The sequence below is a fragment of the Triticum urartu genome, chromosome 4 (genome assembly GCF_003073215.2).
Source record: "Triticum urartu cultivar G1812 chromosome 4, Tu2.1, whole genome shotgun sequence".
NCBI classification, from domain to species: domain Eukaryota; kingdom Viridiplantae; phylum Streptophyta; class Magnoliopsida; order Poales; family Poaceae; genus Triticum; species Triticum urartu.
The window spans coordinates 607,753,488-607,778,658 of record NC_053025.1 but is presented as its reverse complement, the minus strand read 5'-3'; the positions used below and the strand labels follow the sequence as shown (position 1 = coordinate 607,778,658).

At 45.7% G+C, this 25,171-nt stretch overlaps 1 protein-coding gene across 1 annotated transcript; it reads right to left on the bottom strand.

Moving 5' to 3' along the window:
* Positions 1–19,928: 19,928 nt before the first annotated feature.
* Positions 19,929–23,664, bottom strand: LOC125553154 (uncharacterized protein At4g15970-like). Its single transcript, XM_048716937.1, has 3 exons — positions 22,949–23,664; positions 21,148–21,516; positions 19,929–20,709 (listed from the first exon to the last, which is right to left on the bottom strand). The coding sequence occupies exons 1-3, from the start codon at positions 23,240–23,242 to the stop codon at positions 20,224–20,226; spliced, it is 1,149 nt and encodes a 382-aa protein (XP_048572894.1). The 5' UTR covers positions 23,243–23,664; the 3' UTR covers positions 19,929–20,223.
* Between the last annotated feature and the right edge of the window lie 1,507 nt (positions 23,665–25,171).

Genomic DNA, 25,171 nt, shown 5'->3' with positions numbered 1-25,171 from the left:
AGATCATTATGTTCAGATTGTTGATTGCATATTTGTACCTACTAAACATGTTCATTATTATGAGTTGTGAGTAGTTCTATTTGTTCTTGAGGACATGGGAGAAGTCTTGTTATTTGTAATCATGTGAAGTTGATAATTGTTCAATGTTTTGATGATAAGTTGTGTTGTTCTTGCTCTACTGATGCTATGTGAATGTCGACTACATGACATTGCACCATCTTTGGGCCTAGGGAAAGGCATCGTGGAATTAATTTGTAGATAATGGGTTGCGGGAGTGACAGAAAGCTAAACCCCAGTTTATGAATTGTTTGATGAGGGACTGTTTTGGATCCACATGTTTAATTCTATGGTTAGATTTATCTTAATTATTTCTCTTGTATTTGCTGATGCTTGCGTGGAGGCTATAATTATAAGTATGTGTTTGTTCAAGTAAGAATAGTACCTTAGCTCCAAGGCACCCACATAACAACTTATCAACGCAATGAACGTAAGTTGATGAATCATGATGAAAGTTACTTGATGATATTCCCGTATGTCCTCAAGAGCGTTTTAATCACTATAAGAGGCTCCAACAGGTTGTCCTTAGCAACATTAAGGATAGGGCCCACCTTGCTACTTTTTTTACTTGTTACCAATTATCTTGCTTTCAAATTATCTATCAAAACTATCTTACAACACTTGCAGAGAATACCTTGTTGAAAGTCGTTTATCGATTCATTCTACTCCTCATTGGGTTCGACACTCTTATTTATTGAAAGTACTACGATTGTTTCCCTATACTTGTGGGTCATCAAGTCTCTCTCCCAATCGCCTGTGGGTCACACCTGATAGGTAGCACAAGAAATTAATTTGTAACCTCGCATGAATATTGCTAAACAGTAGTTAAAGAGCCTCTTATTGTTTAACCCATCGATAGCTTTTTTATTATAGCGCTTGAGCAGGAGAAAAATAAACTGAAAAAAGAGCCGCGAGGGTTGGAGAAGGTACGTGGAAGATGAAGTAGTTGGGCACTTACTATAAGGTCCACTAAATGTTAACACTAGGATCCTTGCATCGGTGCCATGTTCTGGTTGGGATGATGGATGGATGATTTGGGATTAACCAATCCCAAGAGTTTGGAGCAAAAGCTTATAACCCCTGAATGTTACCTTGGCTTGATGTTTGTTTTTTTGATTGGTTTAGTCAAACTTGCAAATTATTTTATAGGATTTTTTCTACTTGAAATTTGCAATTTGATCTCATCTTTTTTTTGTATGAATATTTTGAAATTCCTATGAATTTGTCTCCCCACTCTTAGGTTTTGTAATAATCCCAGCAAGTCCTATTATACCTGTCAAATTCTTATGAAATTAATTTCCTTAGTTGTTGTTCGACACTACAAAATCTAATATGTCATAATATATTAATTACACTATGCTTCATAATTTTTAAGGCCTCACAGTCAGCTGATGCCTCCAATTTAGAATCGGGTCTCCCGATTTTGATTGGGTCAATAATTTCTCAAGGAGTTCTCTCAGTCAGTTCTTTTAATTTCTTGTGCTCCCTAACTTTCGAGCTCTTCCATTCAATTGAGCTATTCAATTTTTGAATTGGTTGACATTTTGACCAGGATTTTTTTGAAAATCAACTGACAGCAAACGGCCTATAAAAACATAGCCATCCCGTGCACCCTCTCATCAACTAGAAAAGTGAGGCACCAACATGTGATATTGTAGCACCAATATATTATATGTAGCCATCAACGTAGAAAAATTCCCACATAAATATGGGTAGATTAGCTGATAACACGGAATCACACCGCGAAAGGTCCACCAAAACACCGCATTATAAATAAAAAGAAGACACACACTCCATCATCTCTCCCACTCGCCAAACCAAATACTCCATCAGTTTCAAAATATAAGGTGTATTAGTTTTTTAAAAGGTGAAATCTAGGTAACTTTGACCATGTTCAAAGCCGGAAATATCGACATCCACAATACTAACTAAAAAATATAAAAACGCATTTCATGATGAATCTAATAATACCGATTTAATATTGCGGATTTTGGTAAATTTTCTACTAATTTGGTCAAACATAAATATATTTGACTTTAAAAAAACGAACACTGTATATTTTAAAATAGAGAGGTTTTTTATTATGAAAATGCAACAATACCAATGGCGCAGCAAAGCGCGCACAACACTTCTAGTATGTTACCACTGCTGCTGTGTAGCACTGGTTAACATCCCCGTTGCTCGCTTTTTTTTCATTTATTTCTCTGGTTCAAACAATATAAAAAATGTTCTACTCCATATGTAAAACAAGAACCAGTATTGTACCGGTGGTTAGCACCCATCCCGTGACTTGAGAGGTTTGCAGTTAAATTCCTGGCAGGAACTTTTCGTGTCATTTTTTGCATTGATGATGAGCGATGTTTCCAAAAGGCAAGTTGTATGATCAGTTTGTGTCATTTTTTAAGTTGTTGTATGAATCCATACCCACAGTTCAAGTTCGTGTACTATAGATGCAATGAACTCTAGATATTATGATGTGATGTTTCCTAAAGTCGAGTTGTATGATCAGTTTGTGTCCTTTTTTAAGTTGTTGTATATGACTCTGTACCCGCAGTTTAAATTCGTGTACTATAGATGATATTAAGTCCAGATATTATGATGTGATGTTTTGAAAACTCAAGTTGTATGATCAGTTTGTGTCATCTTTTAAGTGTTTGTTGTATGAATCTATACCGAAAGTTCAAATTCATCTACTCCATCCGTTCTTTTTTAAAAGACGTTTTAGACAGCTGACCTTAAACTCTTTTGGGCACTCTCTGAACTGTTTAAAACGTCTTTAACGGAGGGAGTACTGTAGATACAATTAACTCTAGATATTATGATGTATGCTGGGGATCACGGGACCATTGTGCTACTGCACCTGCGTAACAGCGATGACTGATCCACGGTCCGGTTCAGTGTGTGCTGGCAATTTCCGGGACATATTCCCACCGGCGGCCAATCAAACAAACCTGACAAACGAAGCCCATGCGCTGTGCTGATGTGACGGCGCTGTGCCGACGAGGACACGCCCGTCTTGCTGGCTTAATTTGCGTGCGGAAGCTTCGCATTTAGCGTGGTGCAAACTGAATGCGTCACAGTGCTTTGGCTCCTTGTGGTACACGTAGCACATTCATGATTGATCGGTCCGTTCCTCTGTCTCTGCTGGTCTCCAGAGATTCCATGCATAACCCACAATCTCATTCGCCTACTTGCCACGGTACTACGTGCATGCTACATTAGCTAGCTAGCTAGCTCGCACAAGAAAAATGGGTATAGCTCGTCAACTACCACCGATTTTGTTGCCTGATCTGTGGTACGGTTCCTTCTTCGATCGATTGGCGGCACCTGCTAAAGAGATCTTCGGTGGTTCAGCACTTGAGCTACCTGCTAACGAGATCCTATACTGCCTCCGATTCAAAATAAGTGTCGTGATTTTGAACTAGTTTTGAACTGAAGTTAGTGCAAAACCACGACCCTTTTTATGGATCAGATGCAGTATTGTTTTTTTGTTCTCAAGCTACAATCATTTGGAGCACAGAGGCAGCTATAGTAGCAGCACTCTGGTAGTCCGGTGTGGCCGAAGAATATATAGCTGTTTTGACAGTGCATCATCGCCATACCAATTGTTAGTACATCGGCCACACTGCACCACAGTAACATTGGCGATGCACCGTCCCATAATATAAGAATATTTTTGACATTCTCAGTTCAACTTCCACCATCCATCCCACATATGGCCGGCTAAACTTCAACCCCTAACTATAAGAGCATCTCCAGCCGCGTCTCCAATAGGTCCTTTTCAAGCGTTTTTTTCGTGTCGGCATCCAAATATCGACCCAGTCATGCTTCTAGAAGACCGTTTTTCGCCGGTTTGGGCCGAAGGCGCCGGCGGCCCCAGGCCGAACCGGCGCGCTGGGGGGCACCTGGGGGCGCCGGGGCGAGCGGTTTTGGCGCGAAAAAGCCGCGGGCCCGTCGAGTCAGAGGCACGCGCCTCGTCTTCCTCAGAATGTCTCGGTTTTCTGCGGGAATCAATGGCAAGGCTGTCGATTCCTCACGGGCGGCACGTCACGGGCGGGCGGGTGCAGCGACGCCTCCCGTTCCACCACGCGTACATACGGCGCGAGGCTATAAAACCCCAGCGGCTCCCCCTCGCCGCTGGCCACACCAGCCCGAGCCCAAACCAGCCGCCGGTCTCCCCTTCCCTCCCCTCTCGATGGTTGAACGCTTTCCGGGCGACGCGGCGGCGGCCAACGGCTTCAGCCGCCGCTCGCTCCACGAGTGGGAGGCGCACCTCCTCTTCGAGGCCAACATCCGGGCCGCCGGACATGCGCGCCAGGCCGACAGGGTGGAGGCTCAGCAACGGGGGCGTCCCAATCCCCCCGGTGCCCGACGTCGACGCACGCCCCGGCATCTTCGCCGCTGAGGTCGACCGCGTGAGGGCGTCCCTATCGAAGGAGCAGCGCGCCCTCCCTCAGTACGCCGTCGACAACCACGTGTTGTGGGCAGCGTACTTGCAGCGCCGGCAGGCGCAGCGGCTGGCGTGCACCAACGGGGCGCCGGTGGTGGGCGACGTGAAGAACAACGATGGGCGCCGCGTATGGTGGGGCGCCCCCGGCCGCACGCTCCACGAGGTGCTGGCATACCCAGCCCCCCCGGAGCGCGGGGCAATGGGTGCCGAGGCGGTTCGGCTCCTCCTCGTCCTCTTCTCAGTCCTTCTCCCGCTCCTCCTCCCATTCCTCCAGCTCGCCGACGCTGCTCGGCGTTAAGGCCGAGCCCGCCGCGGAGACACCGCTCAGCCGACGCACGCACAGCGCCGGCATCGTCATCAACGAGGGCGGCCGGCGCGCCTCCTCCTCGGCTTCCCCGCGCTTCATCAAGCCAAAGACGGAGCCGAGTCTCCCCGTCGTGAAGACAGAGCCCGGGCTCACCGGCGGCGAGGAGCTCGATGATACGGCGGCCCTCAAATGGGTGCGTGAAGACTGGGCACACACGGAGCTGGAGCGCCAGCGCCTCGCCTACGAGCGCTTCGAAGCTTGGCGCCGTGGCCGGAACGAGGGAGGTGTCGTCGTCCTCGACGACAGCGACGACGACGCGCCACCGCCACCGGTCCGCCAAGGCGACACTGGGCAGGGGTCCAGCAGGGGCGGCCACGTCAAGAAGGAGAAGGCCGCCGACGACGACGAGGATGGCGATGACGTCGGCGACTTCGCCACGCTCAGCGACTTCTTTGCCCCTTAGTTAGGGTATTTTTAAATAACTTATGTAAAACATCGAACATGTCAAATATATGTCAAGTTTGCCAAATTTTAGCCGAATGTTTTGTCCAATTTACCTAATTTTGCCGAATTTCGTTAAAAAAAATAAACCCGTGTCTGGGGGGGCATCCCTGGGGCGAGCGGCTGAGAACCGGCACGCCCCTACGCCGATTTTAGTGCCGGCTCGCCCTCAGGCGATGATTTTACGCACCCCTAAGGCCAACGGCTGGAAATGCTCTAACGATCTCTACTTTTTGTTAGGCGCACCATCGCTAGCGTTTCCGCGTATATGCTACAAGTACCTGGTTGATTAGTCAGCACCATCAGTGTACTTATTTGATTACATCCATGGGCCTGTGGTGGCGTACTGCTATGGAGTCCCCGACGACGGCGACGGCTCCACGAGTTTCTGCATCTCGTCAAACACCAATGGTTGCTGAACACCACGTACGACGTTAAGTCGGAGCCCACGATTTTCATGGTAGTAAAGACTAGCCAATGCGAATCAACCTGTAGTTGAGATGGTTAAGTGGACAGTGGTATCCCCAATCCATCAGGGTTTAAATCCTGGTGCTCGCATTATTCCTAGATTTATTTCAGGATTTCCGGCGATGCGCTTTTAGTGGGAGGAGACGTTCCCGTTGATGACGAGGCGCCTACGGCGACTTCGTAAATCTCATTATTCCTAGATTTATTTCAGGATTTCCGGCGATGCGCTTTCAGTGGGAGGAGACGTTCCCATCGATGACGAGGCGCCTACGGTGACTTCGTAAATCTCAAGATGATGTGCCGGCTCAGTCTTTCGGAGGTGCTTATAGGGGTAGGGTGTGCGTGTGTGCGTTCATAGGGGTGAGTGTATGCGCGTGTATATGAGCGCTTGTGTCTGTACTGATGCTCGAAAAAAAAAAAGACTAGCCAATAAATTAAACCGATCATGGTATCGATTTTCCCATTATATGCTCGGTGTAATATCACGTTCAACAAAGAGTGGTGTACCATGCATGTATGTAGAAAAGGAGAAGAAGAAAAGAAAAAACTCACTTACATAGCTCCATGCTCGTTCATAATTAAATGAGAAATGTACGGCAGCTATAGACTGGTTATATATCGGGGAAAAAAACTATTGACGAGGGTGATGACCGTATGATGAGCTTTCAGAGCATTGCGATGGCAAAATCCAACACCTCCAACGCACGCGGACACGTCCGCGGGCAATAAACTGGCTCGTCTTATATGTTGTCTTTCACACTCGCGTCCTTTGTATTGGAAACCTTAAAACCATGCAATTCATACAACGTTATGCAAACACATGATCAAAGTGCAGTTCGTCGGATCAGCCGGACAAAAGTAACATAATTCATCAGAATTCAGTGACGGACAGTGCAAATCCATACTACAAACTACTTATAAAACATAGATAAAATATAAACAGAACGAGAAAGGGTGGAGGAAATCACCATTTCCTTGCCGGCCCCTTCCCCTTTCGGTCATCCGCGTAACTGTGCCCTTCCTCTGTGTAGGCGTCGGCGTGCGGAGGTGCGTCATCATCGTCTTTGGAGCTGGAGGCGGAGCCGTCTGTCAGGGCAAAGTCAGAGCTGCACCTTTTTCTTGACAGCTTGCGGAGCAGGCAGTCCTGCTCTTTCGCATGGCGGGCCTCCTTCGCCTTCGCCGCCGCCTCCTTGTTTGCCTCGTGCTCCGAAAACTCGATGGCGAGTCGGAGCGCCTTGGCATTCTTGCGGCGGAGGCGCCGCGCATCCGTCTCTACCGTCGTGAGAGAGCGGCAGAGGACCGACATGAGGAGCGCTGCCTCGGGATCAACCGACACGTGAACATCGACTCGGATGCTGCTACCCTCTCCCTCATCCATTGCCGCTCGCGCTAGCCTGCTCGTACCTCAGACTCGAGCGTCCGAGTGCATGCAGGCCCCGGCTCGGGCATGAGGACCCAGCGATGGCCGGGTACCACCTCCGGAGTAGAGGGTAGTGGTGGTGGGCGACGTACCTAGAGGAGCAGAGCGGAGTGGCTGGAGTTGCGCGCCAGGGGGGAGGGTCGGTGACGTCACTGGCGCTGCGTCGACGGGCACCGGATGCTGACGAAGTTGATCCGCCAATGCCGGATCCGCCTTGGTCGACCATCGAACGCCTCAATGCGTTGCGTAGGGCAACCTCCTCCACATCGTCGGGCTCCGCTTCATGCAGCAGGCTAGCCCAGTCGTCGTCGGAGCCGAAGTCCCCACCGGAGGCAGCGGTGCTTCCGTCACCGGCCATCGGATGTGTTTGGAGGGGATCAGAAGTGGATTGGACGAATAGGGTAGTGAAGTGGAGTTCGGATTAATTGCGGTCTAGGGTTTTTCGGATGTGGATATTTGTGGAGCAGGCATGGGCCAGGCTGGGCCAAGCCGACGTGGCGGAAGCGCCCGGACCGCCCATATCCACCCCATATTTGGGTTGGATATGAGGAGTGCTGGTCAGTCCGGGTGTTTGAGGCGCCCGGGTGGGTCGATTTTTTGTGACCGGTCAGCCCACTCGGACGTTTGAGACGAGTTTAGGGTGCCCGGCTGTAGATATTGTCATACAGAATGAAGAAAATGGACGTTTGTGAAGAGTTTGTCCTCTACCCAGGTGTGGTGATGCCCATGCACTACGCCAATGAAACCGATCCTGAATTCCTTGATGGTCAATATAAGTATTTATTTCTAGAGCTTTTGCAGTTGATTATGATGGTGAGGCTGTCCACGAATTCTTATTACAATTGCCAAACCAAGATTTAGCTATTTTGGGGACCCAAAATGCGCGTGAGATGATTGCCATCATGACGTGGTATTTGTGATGGAAAAGACATAAGTTTATGCATAAGGAGAAAATTCCAGATGCTAAACAGATATCTATGGGTACTTAAGCTCTTACGACAAATTATGTTATTGCTTCCTCCCCTAATGCTTTCATGAAAAGGAGGGATAGGAGCCAGCCCCCAGTGGGCTTTGTGAAACTTAATGTTGATGCTTCTTTCGATCATGACCTTCTTAAGGGAACGACCGGAGCGGTTCCCAGGGACAACAAAGGAAATTTTATTGCAAGGGGTTGCTGGAGAATTGACTGGTGTGCGGATGTTCTCACGGCGGAAACTCTAGCGCTTAGGTTTCGGCTATCCCTGGCGCAACTGGCAGGATGTAATCGACTTATCATCAATTCTGATAACTTGGACGTCATCGAGGCTATGAATAATGGTGGACGGGCGGCGAGAGTGGCGGCGACAATTTTTGATTTTTTAGAAAAGGAGAATGACCCCCGGCCTCTGCATCTCGGAGATGCATGCGGCCATTTTATTGACTATTCTCGGGGACCTTACAATGCAGAACAACAATATGCCTGAATCCGCCATCTTGGCAACATCTACCGCTACTCTTATCCATACGATGAAGGGGTGCAAGCTGGGCCACATACCCAGACCTCTCACCTAAGCCTAACATCTAAAGCCGAAGGCCCCGACCGAGTCATCTACCGGGTCCGCGGTCCGACGCACACACATGTGTCGTCGCCGCCATCTTTCACTGGTCCATCTTCAGAGAAGATTGCGGTTCTGCCATCGGCGCCACCACGACGCCAAACGACGACGTCCACCTACACGAGTCCATCTCCAAGCAACGGACATAGATCCATGCTAGGATAGGGCCGCACCACCGCTGTCGCCCACCACCCACAAGCACCACTAAACCCCAAGGTTCCCAAAGTTAGGGCTTTCGCCCGGGATACCTAGGGGAAGGGGAAGTGAGGAAATCAGTCCATACCGATGCATCCAAGGAGGGGAACGGCGCCCTCAGGCATCGCCGTTGACGCGGCCGGTCATGACTGGCTAGGGATTTCGTCCGAACTAGATCCCCGCCACCAGCAGCGCCTCCTGTACAGAACCGGCGACCAGAGGAAGCGCGGCCCGACCAGACTGGCCCGCACGCCGAACAGGGGAGGAGGGGAGGCGCCAGATCGCGTGCACCGACCGCCGCAAAAGCCGCCGCCAGCCGCCAACGATCACCGGGATCCCGCCGCCCACGCGGCCAGGATGCCAGATCCGCCGCCCGCACGGCTGCTCGCCGTAGCCTGCCGTGCCTCGCCAAAGGAGCCTCCACTCTAGATCCGGGACTCCCCACGCAGAGGCGGGGCAGCCGAGGCCCCGCCGCCACCATCCTTGGCGCCCGGGGCTTGCCCGGCGGCTGCCTCGGGCGGCGGCGAGGAAGGGAGGGGAGGTGAGCCCGACGGCGGGGCTAGGGTTGGCCCCCCTTGTCGCCCGAGCGGGCGACGCGGTGGTTGTTATTTTATTGTATGTTATTTTTCTTTGTCCAAGTTTAAACATTGTATTAGAGAGGCAAATAAAGTAGCTCATTGACTTGTTAGGTTGGCTAGATTTTCTGGTATTGTTGATTGGTTTGAGGAGTCATTGAATGAAATTGTATCCTTCCTCTTAAACGATGTATCATTTATATTGATTGAGTAAAGTTAGTATGTTTTAAAGAAAAGAGTGGGCATAGTCACTGATATGCTAGCCTGAGCGCCAAATGGGCCAGCTCAGTTGTGGGTTATGCGATCGCTCGACATTATGTCGCAATAAGAGATACATAGGTGGTCTCATGAATTTTTCAGAAGTGGAATATATGTTTATTTTTTGCGGGGATTCAGAAGTGAGATATAATATGGTTGTGATTCACAACTGATTCTTTTTTTTTGTACGATTCACATCAGATGGACTTTGTCCACATATGTATGAACGGGGTTGGCTGTTTTGCAAAACAAAACTTTGGAGTGCCTTTACACATGGAACGTATGTGTTTGGCTTTTTTGTTTTGTTTTTGAGGGTACGTATGTGTCTCGCCTACTGCGAGGCGCAGGGAGCACTCGCCTGTAGCGACGCTGTAGTGGGCCGACCCATTAATTGATACAAACCTTAGTTCAGTTCGTTCGTTTTGTTTCTTTTCACTTTTTTCTATTTCAAAAAATAAGAATACAGCTTGCAAAAATTGTTTTCATTAAAAATTAAACGTTCACCACAAATTTAAAAACGCTAATGCAGTTTAAATATTCTGTTTGTGCAATTTTTTAAAAAATGTGAACCATTCACGTGAAATGTCCATGACATTTGGAAAATGTTGATGCAATTCGAAAAACCTATTCATGACTTTTACAAAACAGTAAAAAAAATACAAAAAAACCATTCAAAAGGGTGAGTCTCACATATAAACGAGTCTGGACCGTCTATTCCACGCGCTGCGAGTTAGAAAGTAGGGAAATATGCCCCCCCCACCCCCCCCCCCCGCCCGCCCCCTCCCTCCATCCCTGCATGCGCTATGACCCGTCCCAAGTGTGGTGTGAGGCGGCCAAAGTGTCGGTGTTTCTTTTTTTTAACATCTAAAATAGTTTACAGATCCCAAATAAACAAATGTTCATAATTTTACAAAATGTTCAAGAGCACAATTAATATTTTTACGAATTTTATCATAATTTAAAAAATATTTCGTGGATTAAAAAAATGTTAATGAAATCAAAATATGTTCCTGAATTAAAAAATGTTCATTAATTTGAATATTTTCTATGTTTTAAAATTAAAGTTTGTGAATTAAAAAATAAACAACAAAAATGCTGCCATTCTTCAAAATTGTTCGGGAATTGGAAAAATGTTTGAAACTTTAATAATTTCTGAGAAATACAAAACAATTGCAATTTCAGAAAAAATTATGGATTTGAAAAATGTTCAAGAATTTGATAACCAATCAAATTTAGAAAAAAATTATGTACTTAAAAAATACAATGATCACGTATTTGAAAAACACCTGAATTGAACAAATTTTCTTGAATTTAAAAAAATTGCATGATTTTGTAAAACAATTACGAAGTTGAAGGAAATACTACAAGAGTTTGAAAAAAATCACAGATTTGTAGAAAAAAAGAAATTTAATGGAAAAATAAATATAAAGAAATTCAAAAAGGAAACAACAGTTCAAGGAAGGTTCTAGAACTTTCTCAAAACTCGTTGGGAAAAGCTGGAATGAGCTGGGCCCGAAGACGAGGAACGCGGCAGGTTATACGTTTTATCGCTATTCCCGCACCTAGGCAGGGAATAGGATACCGGAAACGAGGAGTGCGACTATACCTTGCCTCACCTGAGAGTGAGACGGCCGAAGCGTTCGCCTCAAACACCTACGCTAGTGTGCTGGCCTAGCATGCGGGGCATTAAGCGCCATTTTTTCCTGGCTTTTCATATTATTATTATTATTATTATTTTATGATATCATATTATTTTTCTTCTATTTATATCTAGAAATTTTGTAAATATATAGAATACAAAGAATCAGTTTACTTCAAAAAAAATCAAAATTTTGATCATGCATTTGAAACAAATTAAATGTACATAAAAATACTTTTAGTGTATAAAAAAGTAAACAACATGTAGGAAAAATAGTTGACATCGAAATATATGCTTGAAAAAATGTAATCATTTATTGGAAATTGATTAAAATGTATATAAAAATGTTAAACAAATGAACAACGTGTGTGGAAACAAGTAGACATCAGATTGTATATGGTTAAAGAGAAGATATTCCTCTTTGTTTTCATCATAAATTTTGATATAAAAATGATTTTGATGGATATCTTATAGTTTATTAGGGTATAAGTTGAATCGGGACACAATAAAGCATCCTTGATGGTACACTAGTACCCATGGGGATCCTAAATATGGACTGAGTTGAGCCAACAATTACATAATCGCTTCTAGCGATTGTTAAAATATCTCCTTACCTCGTTGTCTGTTTTCCAATATAGAACTTTTGGTTTCTATTACTCGTGAATAGGTCATTGACTGGTTGTTTATGCATTATAGTCAATCAGACTTTCTATAATGCATGAAAGTCGTTAAACTTTTCGAAAATTGTTGATTAGGCTTTTTTGGCTATGTTGAATATATATGGAGACCTCCAATCTTTTTATACTACATTGACATCATATAAATGGTTGTTTTTGACATATTTTCTACGGGATGTGCTGGGGTGGGAGTTGTGGCCCATGATCATATCGAAAACTTCATTTCGGCCAGATGTTTGAAGTGTCCAGGTGTCATTGATCCATACACGGTTGAGCTTTTACCATGTCGAGATGATGTGATTCTTGTAGTGGAGAAGGATGGCAAAATATAGTGTCGAAAACTGACCGCTAGACGTTGTATGATGATTGGAATGATGTTAATTTGCGTTGGTGGGAGGCCATATATTCGGAGAGATGTTTTCCTAAATTTCACGTTTTTAGGGATTTAAAGTTCAGTTTGTGCGGAGATATGCTAGATCTAGACAATATAAAATAACTCTAGAAATCTCTACCAAGATATTTGTTAGTCGCATATGTCTTTAGCCTGTCTACCAATATGTTAAAAAACTAAAATTGATGCACCCATATACCAATACACTATAATATGAAAATTAACACATGTAACCCAGCAAGGAAAATAATCATGTGTTTATTATTGTTTTTTCGAGAAAGAACTAATTTAACAAAAAATGTTACTTTGGCTCATCTCAAACTAGTTTTTAATAAAACAATTTGTACCACTTCTCTATTAAATAATATTTTAGCTTAGCTCAGTTGTTTGCAACAATGGACATCATAATTATACCATAATACATTATATACTAATATTTAGCAACATCAGTAAATGGTTAATCAGAGATACTAATTGAAAACATATTTGTTCTAAGTTAAGTTACAAATAAGTAGAAAAATTCAATATAATAAGTGATGATCGTGTATCATAATGTGTTAAGTACTTAAGTCTATGTATAACAACAATAAAAAAATGTTTCCAACTCATAGCTGTCGTCATGTGGTTCCAGTTTTCCCAAGCCTTCAACCATTGAATACCAAAGTGAAACTTTCAACTCAAATCATAATTCTAGTTGTTCTACACAATGACTCGGGAATAATCTAACACTTACACAAGTGCAATTTATGGCACATTGATAGTCTGACTTATATTACAACTCATACGCTATTCTAAATCAACATCACATAAATATTCGGAATAATAGTTAATTTGTGTAATGAAGACGCGATAGAAAACAAGATGTTCTGACTTATTGGAACACGACATAGTTTGCAAGATGTTTATTCGGCATGTTAGGATCTTTGTCGCTCTTTTTCTTTTTCTACCCACTCGGTCCCCTTCATCAAAAAATTATATGAATTCAACACTAGGTTAAATTGTAATCAGCCGTGACGCTGCAATTTTGGGATTGAGTCACGAAACTAACCTCGGGTTGTCACCGCCATTGGTGCTTGATCTAGTCTTCCTTTTCATATCGCTTAGCGTAGCCTATGAGAACAGTACAACAATAGAACAAATAAGGAGGGAGCAAAAAACACGTAGATGAATCCATGCCAAAACTTGCAAACGAATCCGTACAAAATGTGGGCCACCTTTTTCATACACGTAGCTCATGATATTTGTGGCCCATTAGTACACCAGTTTATTGTATCATGTAAAGCATGTTTCTAGGCTAGCTAGCTCATCTGACCCGTTTATTGTGATTTTGAATATTTCTTGAGGAATAAAGGTTTTCTTGATCAAACAACGCTAGTTCTCTTCTCACTATTGTATCCCTATAGGAAGTTATGAAACCTCTTCTGCTTGCATTCATTTATGTATCACGAGGAAAACAACACTTGAGCAGCATAAACGAGCTACTGCTTTAATCTTGATCAACTTTAATTACACGCCAGGGAGAGCTGGTCAGGACTAGGATACATGCATGCATGTGTTGCACCCACACTGGAGTACCACTACTCTGTGTATGTTTATGTACATATATAGTATAATAACTTACTAATCATATAGTTTAATTAATTCCACAAAATGAATCGGTCGATCGATACTACCCCTCTCAATCCCCTACGTCTCTTTCCACGAGAAGGAGGCAACCAAGAAGAACAGAAAGAATGGCAACCAAATGCATGGAAGCAACTGCAATTGTATGCCCGGACTCATCCATTACATAAATCACTCTAAGATAAATAATCGTCAAGGAAAAATCACATGACATCTTTGGTAAGATACAAAATACATTATTTTTTATATTATATTAGAGTTTTTTACGAACAAAACCGCAAGCACACTTGTACCACAAACATCAGCCACATCAACATAACTCAAGTTAGTAATCATAGGTCTGCCAACATTGGGGACAACGCCCGCAGAAGTAATAAACAACTTCATAATAGAAGGCCATGTGGGCCCACAAGCTTCCTCTCTAGGTGCTCTCATGGTTAAAAAATTAGTTATTGTTTCTTGATTGATAGATTTGAAAAGGTTTATAAAATCAAAAATCTTCACAATTTGTGAAAATATTCATGTATTTTTTTCAAATGTTCATTAATTAAAAAGGTACTTACACATTGTTCTTTAATTTTAGCATCATTTGTGAATTAACAATATCATAGGTTCAAGATTGCTTAAGAATTGAAAAGGTGTTAAGAACTTTAAAAATCTTCAGGGTTAGAAAACATCACAATTTAGGAAATATACTTGAATAAAAAAATAAAGTGAAGAAAAAATGAATTGAGTAAGAAAAGAAAAAATAATAAAAATAGTAGTAAAAACAAAAGAGAAAAGACTGAGCAAAAATCTGGAATAGAAGATTTCCAAAACCATACAGTACATGGGCATGCCCGCATGAGCGTGTAGTGGGTGTGCGTCACATTGGAAAGTAATACTATTTGACGCAATGGGCGTGAAATAAGTTTTTTAATTTATCGTGATGTGGTCTTTGTGTTTCACAATAAATGATAGACTTTGTTGGCATCACTTAAGATGTTAAGCTCACAAGAAGTGGTGTGTTTGTCCTTGTTCTGTGGTTGGGAAGGCAAGCAGTCTCGCTTTTTAACATGTGTTTCCTTCTTTCTTTCTAAGCCAATTTAACACTAACACGTGGCATGAGCTCCACTGTCTAGGGATTTGTGTTTTCGTTCATGCGCTACACACCGAGGGGTATGTGTCACAAAACTTTCAGGCCTTCTTTGGTTTATAGGGTAGAAAAATCGTAGGAATAGGAGAGTCATAGGAAATGAGATGACATGTATCTCAAATCCTATGAGTAGGAATAGGAAAGGAGATGCCCTTTGATTCACATCATAGATTTTTTTTTCTATTGAGTCTAGGCTAATGTTTATTTTCCTATGAAATGTGGAGGATAGGAAGAATTCCTCCATAGGAATAGGATTCCATTCCTACAAACCAAAGGGCTATAAAGGAATTTTTTTCTATAAAATCCTATCCTATGAAATTCCTACAAGATTCCTCTAAACCAAATGAGGCCTCAATGTGTAAGAGCCACAGCCTAAACAACTCTCTTCTTCTCTCCAATTTTGACGAAAATAAGAGCAAAGACACCAATCAATGAGAAATTGTGCCTAACTCAAAAAGACCTAGGAAAAAATACGACCAAAAAAAACACCTCCTAAGAAAAAGAGTTGCATTGGAAAGCGTGCCAGACGGGTATGATTCTTCTGCCAAACAAAATATGGACCTCATTGGTCATACACATAGCACGATACTTGTGGCCCAATAGTATGCTAGTTTAAGACCCAAAACATGTTGCTGGTCTAGCTAGCCCATTCGACACTTTTGTTGTACCTGAGCTAATTGCACCATTGGTACACACTTGTCCCCAATGCTAACTTTAGTCCACAATATCGCAGACACGCAAAGAGGCTAGATCAACTTGTTAAGTACATTCAGTTTAGTACAAAAACAGATACGTGGCATGCTGACTCGGCTAAGGCTAGTTTGGGCGGGATTTGTTTTTGCAGTTCGCGGTCTGGGTGTTCAACTCTCTCCCCTATTTCCGGGCGAACAGAGCAGAGCTTCACGGGAAACGGCGCCGCCCAACCGGCGATCGTCTGCATAGATGCTGCCCGTGCTTCGAGATCACGACAGAGACCCTCCTAACTATGGTATGTTCTCGCTCCCAACCTTTTTCCAGCTACAATTCGATAGAAATAAGCTAGGCGGCAGGTAGGATTTTGGGGGGAGTTAGATGGATGAAATTTACTGATTCATAGACTAATTTTCGCCATGGTTTTTACGTGGTCACATCAAATCAGCTTTTCCGCTTGACATTTAGGTAGCCATGAACATAGAGTAGTGTGATTTAGGGTTCACCTACCACCTTATCGACAAGGTTCACCTACCAGTTATTTAACATATTGTATTGGTTTCTTTTTGCCAGCTACATACTTGATGCAAGGGACATGCCAATTTTGACAATGTTTGAGAAGATAAGATGCCAGATAATGAATAGGATATACACAAAAATGAAAGAGGCAATTGACAGGTGGATAGGGATCATATGCCCTAAAATTGCAAAGAAACTTAAGAAATCAATGGACTTTGCAAAAACTTGTACTGCTTACCCTTCTGGCAGTAAGGTCTTTTAGGTAATGTGCCATGAGCACACATATAAAATTGAGCTAGGTACATGTACCTGCACTTGCAAAAGATGGCAGCTAACTGGAATCACATGTTCCCATGGAGTTGATGCAGCAAGGCATGAGATGATCAAGCCTCAGACAATGGTTGATGATTGCTACAACCTTAAATACTATGTGAAAGCATATGGTCATATCATTTTGCCTATGAGAGACAAGAAGTTCTGGAAGAAACCAATAACATACATGTTATGGCACCAGCAGTAAAAGTAAAGAAAGGCGGGAGGGAGAGGAACAAGAGACAGGCCCCAGAAAAAATTGAGGATGTCAGAAGATTGAGAAGACATGGAACGGTCATTCACTGTGGTCATTGTGGTGAGGCAGGGCACAACAGAGGAGGTTGTCCTAATCTGAAACCTGCTGGTAAAAGAAAAGGTGTTGCAGAAGAAGTGGAATTTACTGAAGATGATATCCAGGTTTGTTGGAGTGCCATCTTTCTTGTGTTTCCATTGCTAACTGTTTGTTTCTAGTACATAAATGTGCAAGCAACTGAAGGTGAAAATGCAAACAATCTAGTAGATGTGGATGAAGATACTCTTCTGTCAAACATGATGGATCAATTAAATCACCTTCAAAATTCTTGACTTGAATTTCCATCAGATATCCATTGTTTGTATTTCATCATTACTGTCAATTGCAGTTTGAAGCGAGAAGAAGATGTTAGATACAACATGGTCCTATGCCTCAGGAGTCACAGTTTGTTGTTGCCCATAGAGATCAACCACCAGAACTAAGGAGAGTGACCACTGCAACTACTAGAGGAAGGTCACTTGGACTTAGAAGAGGCACATCAACTAGGGGTGGAAACAGATGCAATGTTGCAAGTTCTCAAGCAAGGGGGAGAGCAGCTACTCCTATTGGTAGAGGTGGGCAAGGGGAGCTACAACTATGGGGAGAGGTTTCTTGTCAAACAAGGGAAGATGATCTATAGGAAGGGGGAGAGGCTACACGAACACAACCCTTTATAATCTGTGCTTTGGAAGGGGAGGCATCACTCGGCAGTCCCGGGAACATGGTGGCACCCAGCAATCCTAGGTCATTGACTAGGTTAGCTTGATATGTGAGGCACACATTTTGTAATATGCACCCAATTGTCCCATTTTGGTTTCAAATAGACCTTGTTAAGATCATTGTGCTAGATCAGTGTAGATGCTCTTGGAAAGATCAGTTTTCATGCGAGGATGTGTGAAACTAGATATCATTGTAGTAAACTTATGCCAACAAGTGCCAACCTATTTATCAGTTTCAATGGCATACGTTAGTTTTCTGGACGTTTCCATACTGTAGCAAACTTGATCTTTGATCTTGTCCTGATTATAGCTCAATTTATTCCTATCAAAATGCAATACTACAATATTTTGCACTGTCTTTGACAATTCAGCAAGGCAAGACAAGATATATTGAAATAGACAGGAGCATTGCATTACCTCCAAACTTGGCTAGTCTGAACAACTGACAGTACACTCAAACCTTACATTCTGAAACCCATTGCATACATGACAACAACAAAAAACACTACAAAAGCAAAATAAAGCTCCTTCTTGTCCCTCCTCTTCAGTTCTTCCTTGTGCATCTTCTTCATTATGTTCTTCTCAAATTCTAATTTCTGGATCTTGCTCTCTTTTTTCAATAGTTGCATCTTCTCACTTGCAAGATCAGAGATGGCAGCTCTAGCATTTTCAGTCCAGTCCTTGTCCAACCATTTCACATAACCACATGCTATGTGGTCCTGAAGTGATTTCAATTTTCATCATATTAACATTTTTAAATAACAACAAGTTACAGATTAACAAATATTGCATTTACCACATATTGGCAACCAAGAAACCTTCTGCTCATGTCATGAATATCACTACACACACGTCGAGCAGGAGTTTTCCAGTGACCACAAGTCTCTTTTGACTTCGTCTCCAAACCATTGAATTCAGGACCAAATTTGTAGCGAGGCGTCACATTAAACATCTTATGCATTGTCCCATCATCCTCCTAAAATAATTTTAGTGCAAATGACTAGCTCAAATCCCACCCAGAAGACAAGACATGCAACTGACTAGCTAGTGACTGAGAAAAATTGAAATTTTACCTTCACAACATCGCCCCAGTAGGCAATTGCGGTCACCTTCCACTCATCGTCGTCGAGAGCTCCATTGTCGGCCGCCGCCCGACTTGACCCGAGCATTGGTTCTTTGCCGCAAGCCATCACCGACGTGCGGCTATCGGTGAAGCCCGCGACAGCTCGACGCCGACGCACACCCATGCCGCCGTTGCTGGCCCGGTGGACGAGGCGGCGCTGTCAGCCAGAAATCGCTGGCCTAGGATTTGACAAAGAGTGAGGCACGCGAGAGGGGAATTGTGATCTTTGACTGGTCTGGGGGGGGGGCTAAGTGCAAATATAGCAATGGGAGAACACCACGCGGCATGCGAGAACATACAATGGGGTTTTAGAAAAATACTTGCTAAGTCAGCATGCCACGCGGCATGCGAGAACATACAATGGGGTTTTAGAAAAAAAATACTTGTCGAGTCAGCATGCCACGCGGCATGCGAGAACATACAATGGGGTTTTACAAAAATACTTCCTGAGTGAGCATACCACGCGGCATGCAAGAACATACAGTGGGGTTTTAGAAAAATACTTGCTGAATGAGCATGCCAAGCGGCATGCGAGAACATACAGTGGGGTTTTAGAAAAATACTTGCTGAGTCAACATGCCACGCGGCGGCTCCAGCCGTCCTCTAATCTGTTTTTGTACTAAACTGAGCGTGTTTAACAAGTTGATGTAGCCGTTTTTCGTGTCTACGAGATTGTGGACTAAAGTGAGCATCGGGGACAAGTTTGTGTACCAATGGTGCAATTAACTCATTGTACCTTTGAACATTCTTGAAGAATAAAGGCCATGATGTTTGTTTCAAAAAGGAAAAAAAAAAGAAACTAGCCCATTCGAATTCTGTGAGACTGGATTTTATTACCTCTTCCCTTAAAAATGAGACTTATGTTTTCTCTCAATTAAACAACACCTGTTTTCCTGCCAAGGTCGTCAGTGAAGTTAGTTTAATCTGTGTTTCTGCTTGCATTCGAGTGTAGTACGTATCATCAAGAAAACGACACTTGTGGTGCATAAACAGGCTACTGCTTTACTCATTCATCTTTAATTACAGGCCAGGGAGGGTCGGCCAGGACCAGCATACATGCATGCATGTGCTGCACGCATACTGGAGTACTGCTACTCTGTGTATGTTTGTGTACATATATAGTATAATAACTTACTAATAATCATCTAGCTGAAATGATTTCACAAAATGAATCAATCGATCGATGCTACCCCTCTCAATCCCCTCCCTCTTTCCACGAGAAGGAGACAAGCAAGAAGAACAGAAAGAATGGGCAACCAACTCATCCATGAGTTGGATCAGTGGATGCATATCCCGGGGACCTTCCATTGGAACTTGCCGGCCCTCTTGTCGGGCACCGGCGCCGCCGTGTAGTTCCTCCACACGTCCAGCACATTCCTCAAATCATGCAGCTTGGCCCCGAGCCCGACGCAGCAGTTGGCGTGCAGGGTGCAGATCTTGTTGAGGTCCCTGCTGAGCTGACAGAAGCCGCTGATGTAGGTGGTGTCGAGGAACTGGATGGCGACGCCGAGGCGGTCCGTCATCTCGTGCTTGATGAGGTTGAACACGTCCTGCTCGTGCTTGCCGAAGAAGCGGTAGCGCCCCGCCTGCCAGTGGCGGTAGAACTCGATGGTCTTGTTGCAGGAGCGCACGAAGAGGAAGCCGCCGTTGGGGAAGTTGCCGAGGCTGTAGGGGTCGCCCATGAAGACGTCGCTGGAGATGGCGATGTCCGCCCCCATGGAGATGTGCTTGAACGGGTCACGGAACCACATCACGTCCACGTCCTGCATTGTTAGCATTTTGAGCGTATGTTAGCGATCAAGATCAAAAGCAAGATGGATTATACTGTTTTTCTATATTCATAAATGTTTCAGTCGGCCGGACGAGACAAACCACAGGTTCTGACCGGCCGCCGGCCCACATGATCGATGCATATGCGACAGAATGTAATGGCTACCTAGCGTGCAACATGCATCTATCACCATTGTCAAAGTCCACACGATAAGCAGTAGCTTAGCCCACCCCGGTGGACTAGACTGTGGACAGTTCAACGGAGCACGACCGGCCAAACCCGTAGAGCCACGGAGCCACCGATCCAACGTGCAACGCACCAACTAACACGTAACCAATCTAGCTAACCAACCTGTTGCAACTGTATGTACATCTCAACTAAGTGTGATCATGGATCGAAAGTAACAACAATGAACAAAAGTAAAACGTACCGTGAAGAGGAAGTTGTATCCGAGCTGGAGGATGGTCTGCTGGAACTTGTTGCGGCCCCACATCATCTCGAGGTAGTCCTTGCTCATGAAGAACTTCTCGCCGCGGTAGTCGACGCCGGTCGTCCTGAGAAAGTAGCAGTGCGGGTGCACGAGCTGGCACCCGGCGTACGCCGCCGGGTCCATGGTGACGATGACGAGGTGGTCGAGCAGGCGCGCCACGCCGCCCTCCCCGGTGCGGAAGCTCTCGAAGAAGAGGTCCAGCAGCGAGCCCGGCTTGGTCCACGCCGCGTTGATCTGCGTCATGATCACCGTCCGGTCCGCCGTCGCCGCCCGCGCCAGCACCTCCTCCAGGTCCCCGTACGGCGACGCCTGCATTGTTCGTCCAACATTGATCGTAAGGGACAAGGAAATTAAGTTCGGAGAGTCGTGAGCATTTATGCATGGACAGATTTGGACGCGCGGGCAAATGAATGCAGGCCTGACGGCCATGCCGGGACTAGCTTAAGCGTATAGCAAATTAAATTTGTACTAGTGTAGTTCTCAAAAACAGTTTTTTTCTCTCCATGGACTGGCCTGCAGCTGCACATGTGCGACCTAATGATCGGTGGTCACATGCAAGCCTGTATTCCTATCACGAAAATAGATTTTGTATGTCAGAGAGAGAGAGAGACATGCTCCCATGCTGCTGTGCCTGTATGTACTACTCCAAGAACACTGCGAGGTGTAAGCGCGGGTGGTCCCCACCCTGCAGCAAGAAGGGCCGTCCGATCAGTCTCAGCAACAGAACTACTAGCCGTTTCGGACGCCACGTGTACGGCTGCCGAGGCAACAACCGGCGGGCACGTGTCCGTCGTGGCGGCCATGCCGACAGCAGAGCAGAATAATTATGTCTTCCCGGGAGTGCTGAAAGCAGCAACGTGCACAGTGATGACTCATGTAATGAGCTCCTTTGTCATCGTGTAACAAGCTTTTCTTTTTTGTCCATCATGGGGAGAAGCTACGAGAGTGGTGAGTCATTAGGGTTGATAATGACGACGTCTAATGACACCCAGTATACTGTAGTATACAACTAAAAATACATACATAGACATGGGGAGGATGGAAAGAAAAGGAAAAGGAGCGGGCGGTTGTTGGAGGCGAGAGAGGGCGGAGAAAGCAGACGTCCACATACACACACATAGCCGCCCGCCGTCGACCTCGAGACGTGAGCTGGTCTTGGCCGCTCCACCACCGCTTTTGGTTACTACTAGACTCGATCAACACAGGCCGCGCGCGCTTTTGGTTACCCGGTCGCCGTCGCCTCACGCAACCCATTCAAAAAGAGGATTCTCCTCTCTTAATATAGCTTTGTTAGCATGAAAACGGCGTCTCTGGTTTTTAGTATCCGATATTATCCCTCCACCGAATATGTAGCTAGTAGCTTGCATGGCATGGCATGGCGCCACCACCTTGGCCAGTTGCTCTTGTGCCTTTGTCGCAATTTGACGAAAACAAAATAATTGATTGGAGGAGGAAAATCGTGTGTGCAAATGGGAAATATCTTGAGCCTAGCTAAGCTACTACTAGTGCATTTGACCAACGAAACGACCGGCTGGCGGTGGGAACGCCACGGACGTGCGCGGAGGGGGGAAGTATCTACTGTATGATCCTACAGTGATGATCCTCGTAATACAGTCTGAATTGATTAATCCGGAGTTAATTTATGCAGATCGACGCTCAAACCCAACAGCAATAGTAATACTAGTTGGATGGGTGCGAGAACAATCAACAAATTAAATTGTCATGGTAGGTGCGTGCGTACCTGGACGGGGGCGGGTGCCGGAGCGGCGACGACGACGACGGAGAGGTTGCGGGCGGCGTCGGCGTCGTCGGCGACGGAGCGCAGGTGGTGGTGGTGCTGGGCGGCGGTGCCGTTGTTGTGGCTCCATGCGGCGACGTCGACGAGGCTGCGGCCGGGGCTGGCGGACATGAAGAAGAGGACGCAGACGGTGGCCACGGCGGCGCCCAGCAGGAAGGACACCATGGGGCTAATGTTGCTGCTGCCGCCGCCGCCGCTAACCGCGTCCCCGCCCTTCATCTTCCCGCCCCCCAACATCCGTCTATCTCTGTGTCTTCCAACCGCCCTCCTGAAATAATACTAGATGGTTTGATCCGATGCTTGCTGCGGGGCTAGAATCTAGAGAGCCTCTCTCTCTTGGGTGGCGGTGGACGGAGGGAGCGGGCGGGGAATTGGGCTTGAAGAAGCAAGGAAGCGGGGGCTTTTAAGAGGGAGGGAGGAAGAAGATGGTGGAGGATGGCGCGTCGTGGCGGGCGGCTTAGAGACGACAGATCATCAACTTATTCCCACTGATTGAGCCTGCCTGATTACCAGAGCCCGAGCCGGTGGTGTCTTATTTCTCTGCGGGTGTGGGTGTTAATGGAGCAGGTTATGGCTACTGGTCACGGCTTTGGGTGGGCTCATGTCCTTGTGATGATCCAGTCTCCGCTTTGCTATTGCTCTTGCTATTGCTCTTGCTCTTGCTCTTGCTCTCAACACAAAGTAAGAAAGGAAGTGGTACTTGGCTTGTTGTTGGGTTGGGTCCACCTGTTCGGCCCGGCCCCATCGCTTTGAAAGTCTCCGCCCACACGGTTCCTCCGGGCGGCGGCTTGGCAGCCAGCGCGGTCGCGACGATAGCAAGCCATACCGCGTTGCTGTCTCTAGCCCCCGTCCGTCCGCGTTGCTGCTGCCTGCTGCCATACCGCTTCCCTTGTGTTCTGCATACCAACACAACTGCTCTGCTCTGGTGTTGTCCTCTAGCTAAGTATGCTCCTGCTCACCCGCAACATCTTTGGACGGCTTTGCTTTACTTCCTTTGAGCAATTGTCATCATCTGGACTCGTTCGATTCAGGGCCACCGCGACGCACGCACGCACGCACGATTAACACCCGGCAACCTCCCACGCCCGATGAAGCTGCTTAATTGGTGCAAAAAAAAAAGAGATCATGTCGTTGTTCATTGTTCGTGGACACGATCGACGTGCGCAAACGTGCTAATGTCCAGGAGCCAGGCTGATGATTAATTAGCCGCGTGTTCCTCGATCCGTCCATGGGCGACGATGATGTGTGCGTGCTGGTTGTGGTCAATTGGCCTCGCTTTCAAACAGTCGGTGCGGTGTGTGGTGTGCTGTGGTGTGGTGTGGAGGAGGAAAATGGACGTGCTACTTGCTTGGCTCTAAGCTAGTGCCGCACTTTGCCGTGTTGGGTTCGCCTAGCCCGCGTGCGTGCGGTCGTCTTCCTCCCTCTCGCCGTCTCGCCGTCGACGCGGCCACTGAATAGCTAGCAGTTCGGCCGATCGGTGCAAGAGTAATTAATTAGCTTCTCATCTGCAGACCAGTAAACAAATAGGTTAAGTTAAGCGGCAGAATGTCGATCCCGCGCGCCATCCTGCCGCCAATCCCGGAATTTTCAAATCTCATCAATAGACCAATACAAATATTCTAGTCGATGAGGTATCTTTGAACTGAAGAGCATGACACATATGCCAATACTCTGTCGGTGCGTCGCGTAACTATATACTCCCTCCGTTCCTAAACATTTGTCTTTCTAGATATTTCAAATGACTACTACATACGAATGTATGTAAACATATTTTAGAATGTAAATTCACTCATTTTGCTCCGTATGTAGTCATTTGTTGAAATGCCTAGAAAGACAAGTATTTAGGAACGGAGGGAGTACTACGTACTGGTGTCGTATGCGCCGCTAGCTCACACATATACTAATAGTCCAGTAGCGGTGTATACATTTTCTGGCTCACGTCGCCTTCACGGTCGATCAATTCATGCTAGTACGTCTGAACCGTCTGATGATCGGTCGCCGTGCCGCCTAACATTGGTTTGGCTTTGATTAATCCGGCGGTCTGGCTGGAAAACCTGTACCACCGACAGCCAATTCATTCCGATGGAGCTCCAGGCCAGTGGTACGTTAGTCAGGCGCAGCCGTGGAGTTAGGCTGCTCGATCACTTGATTTCACTTGGCCTCCTC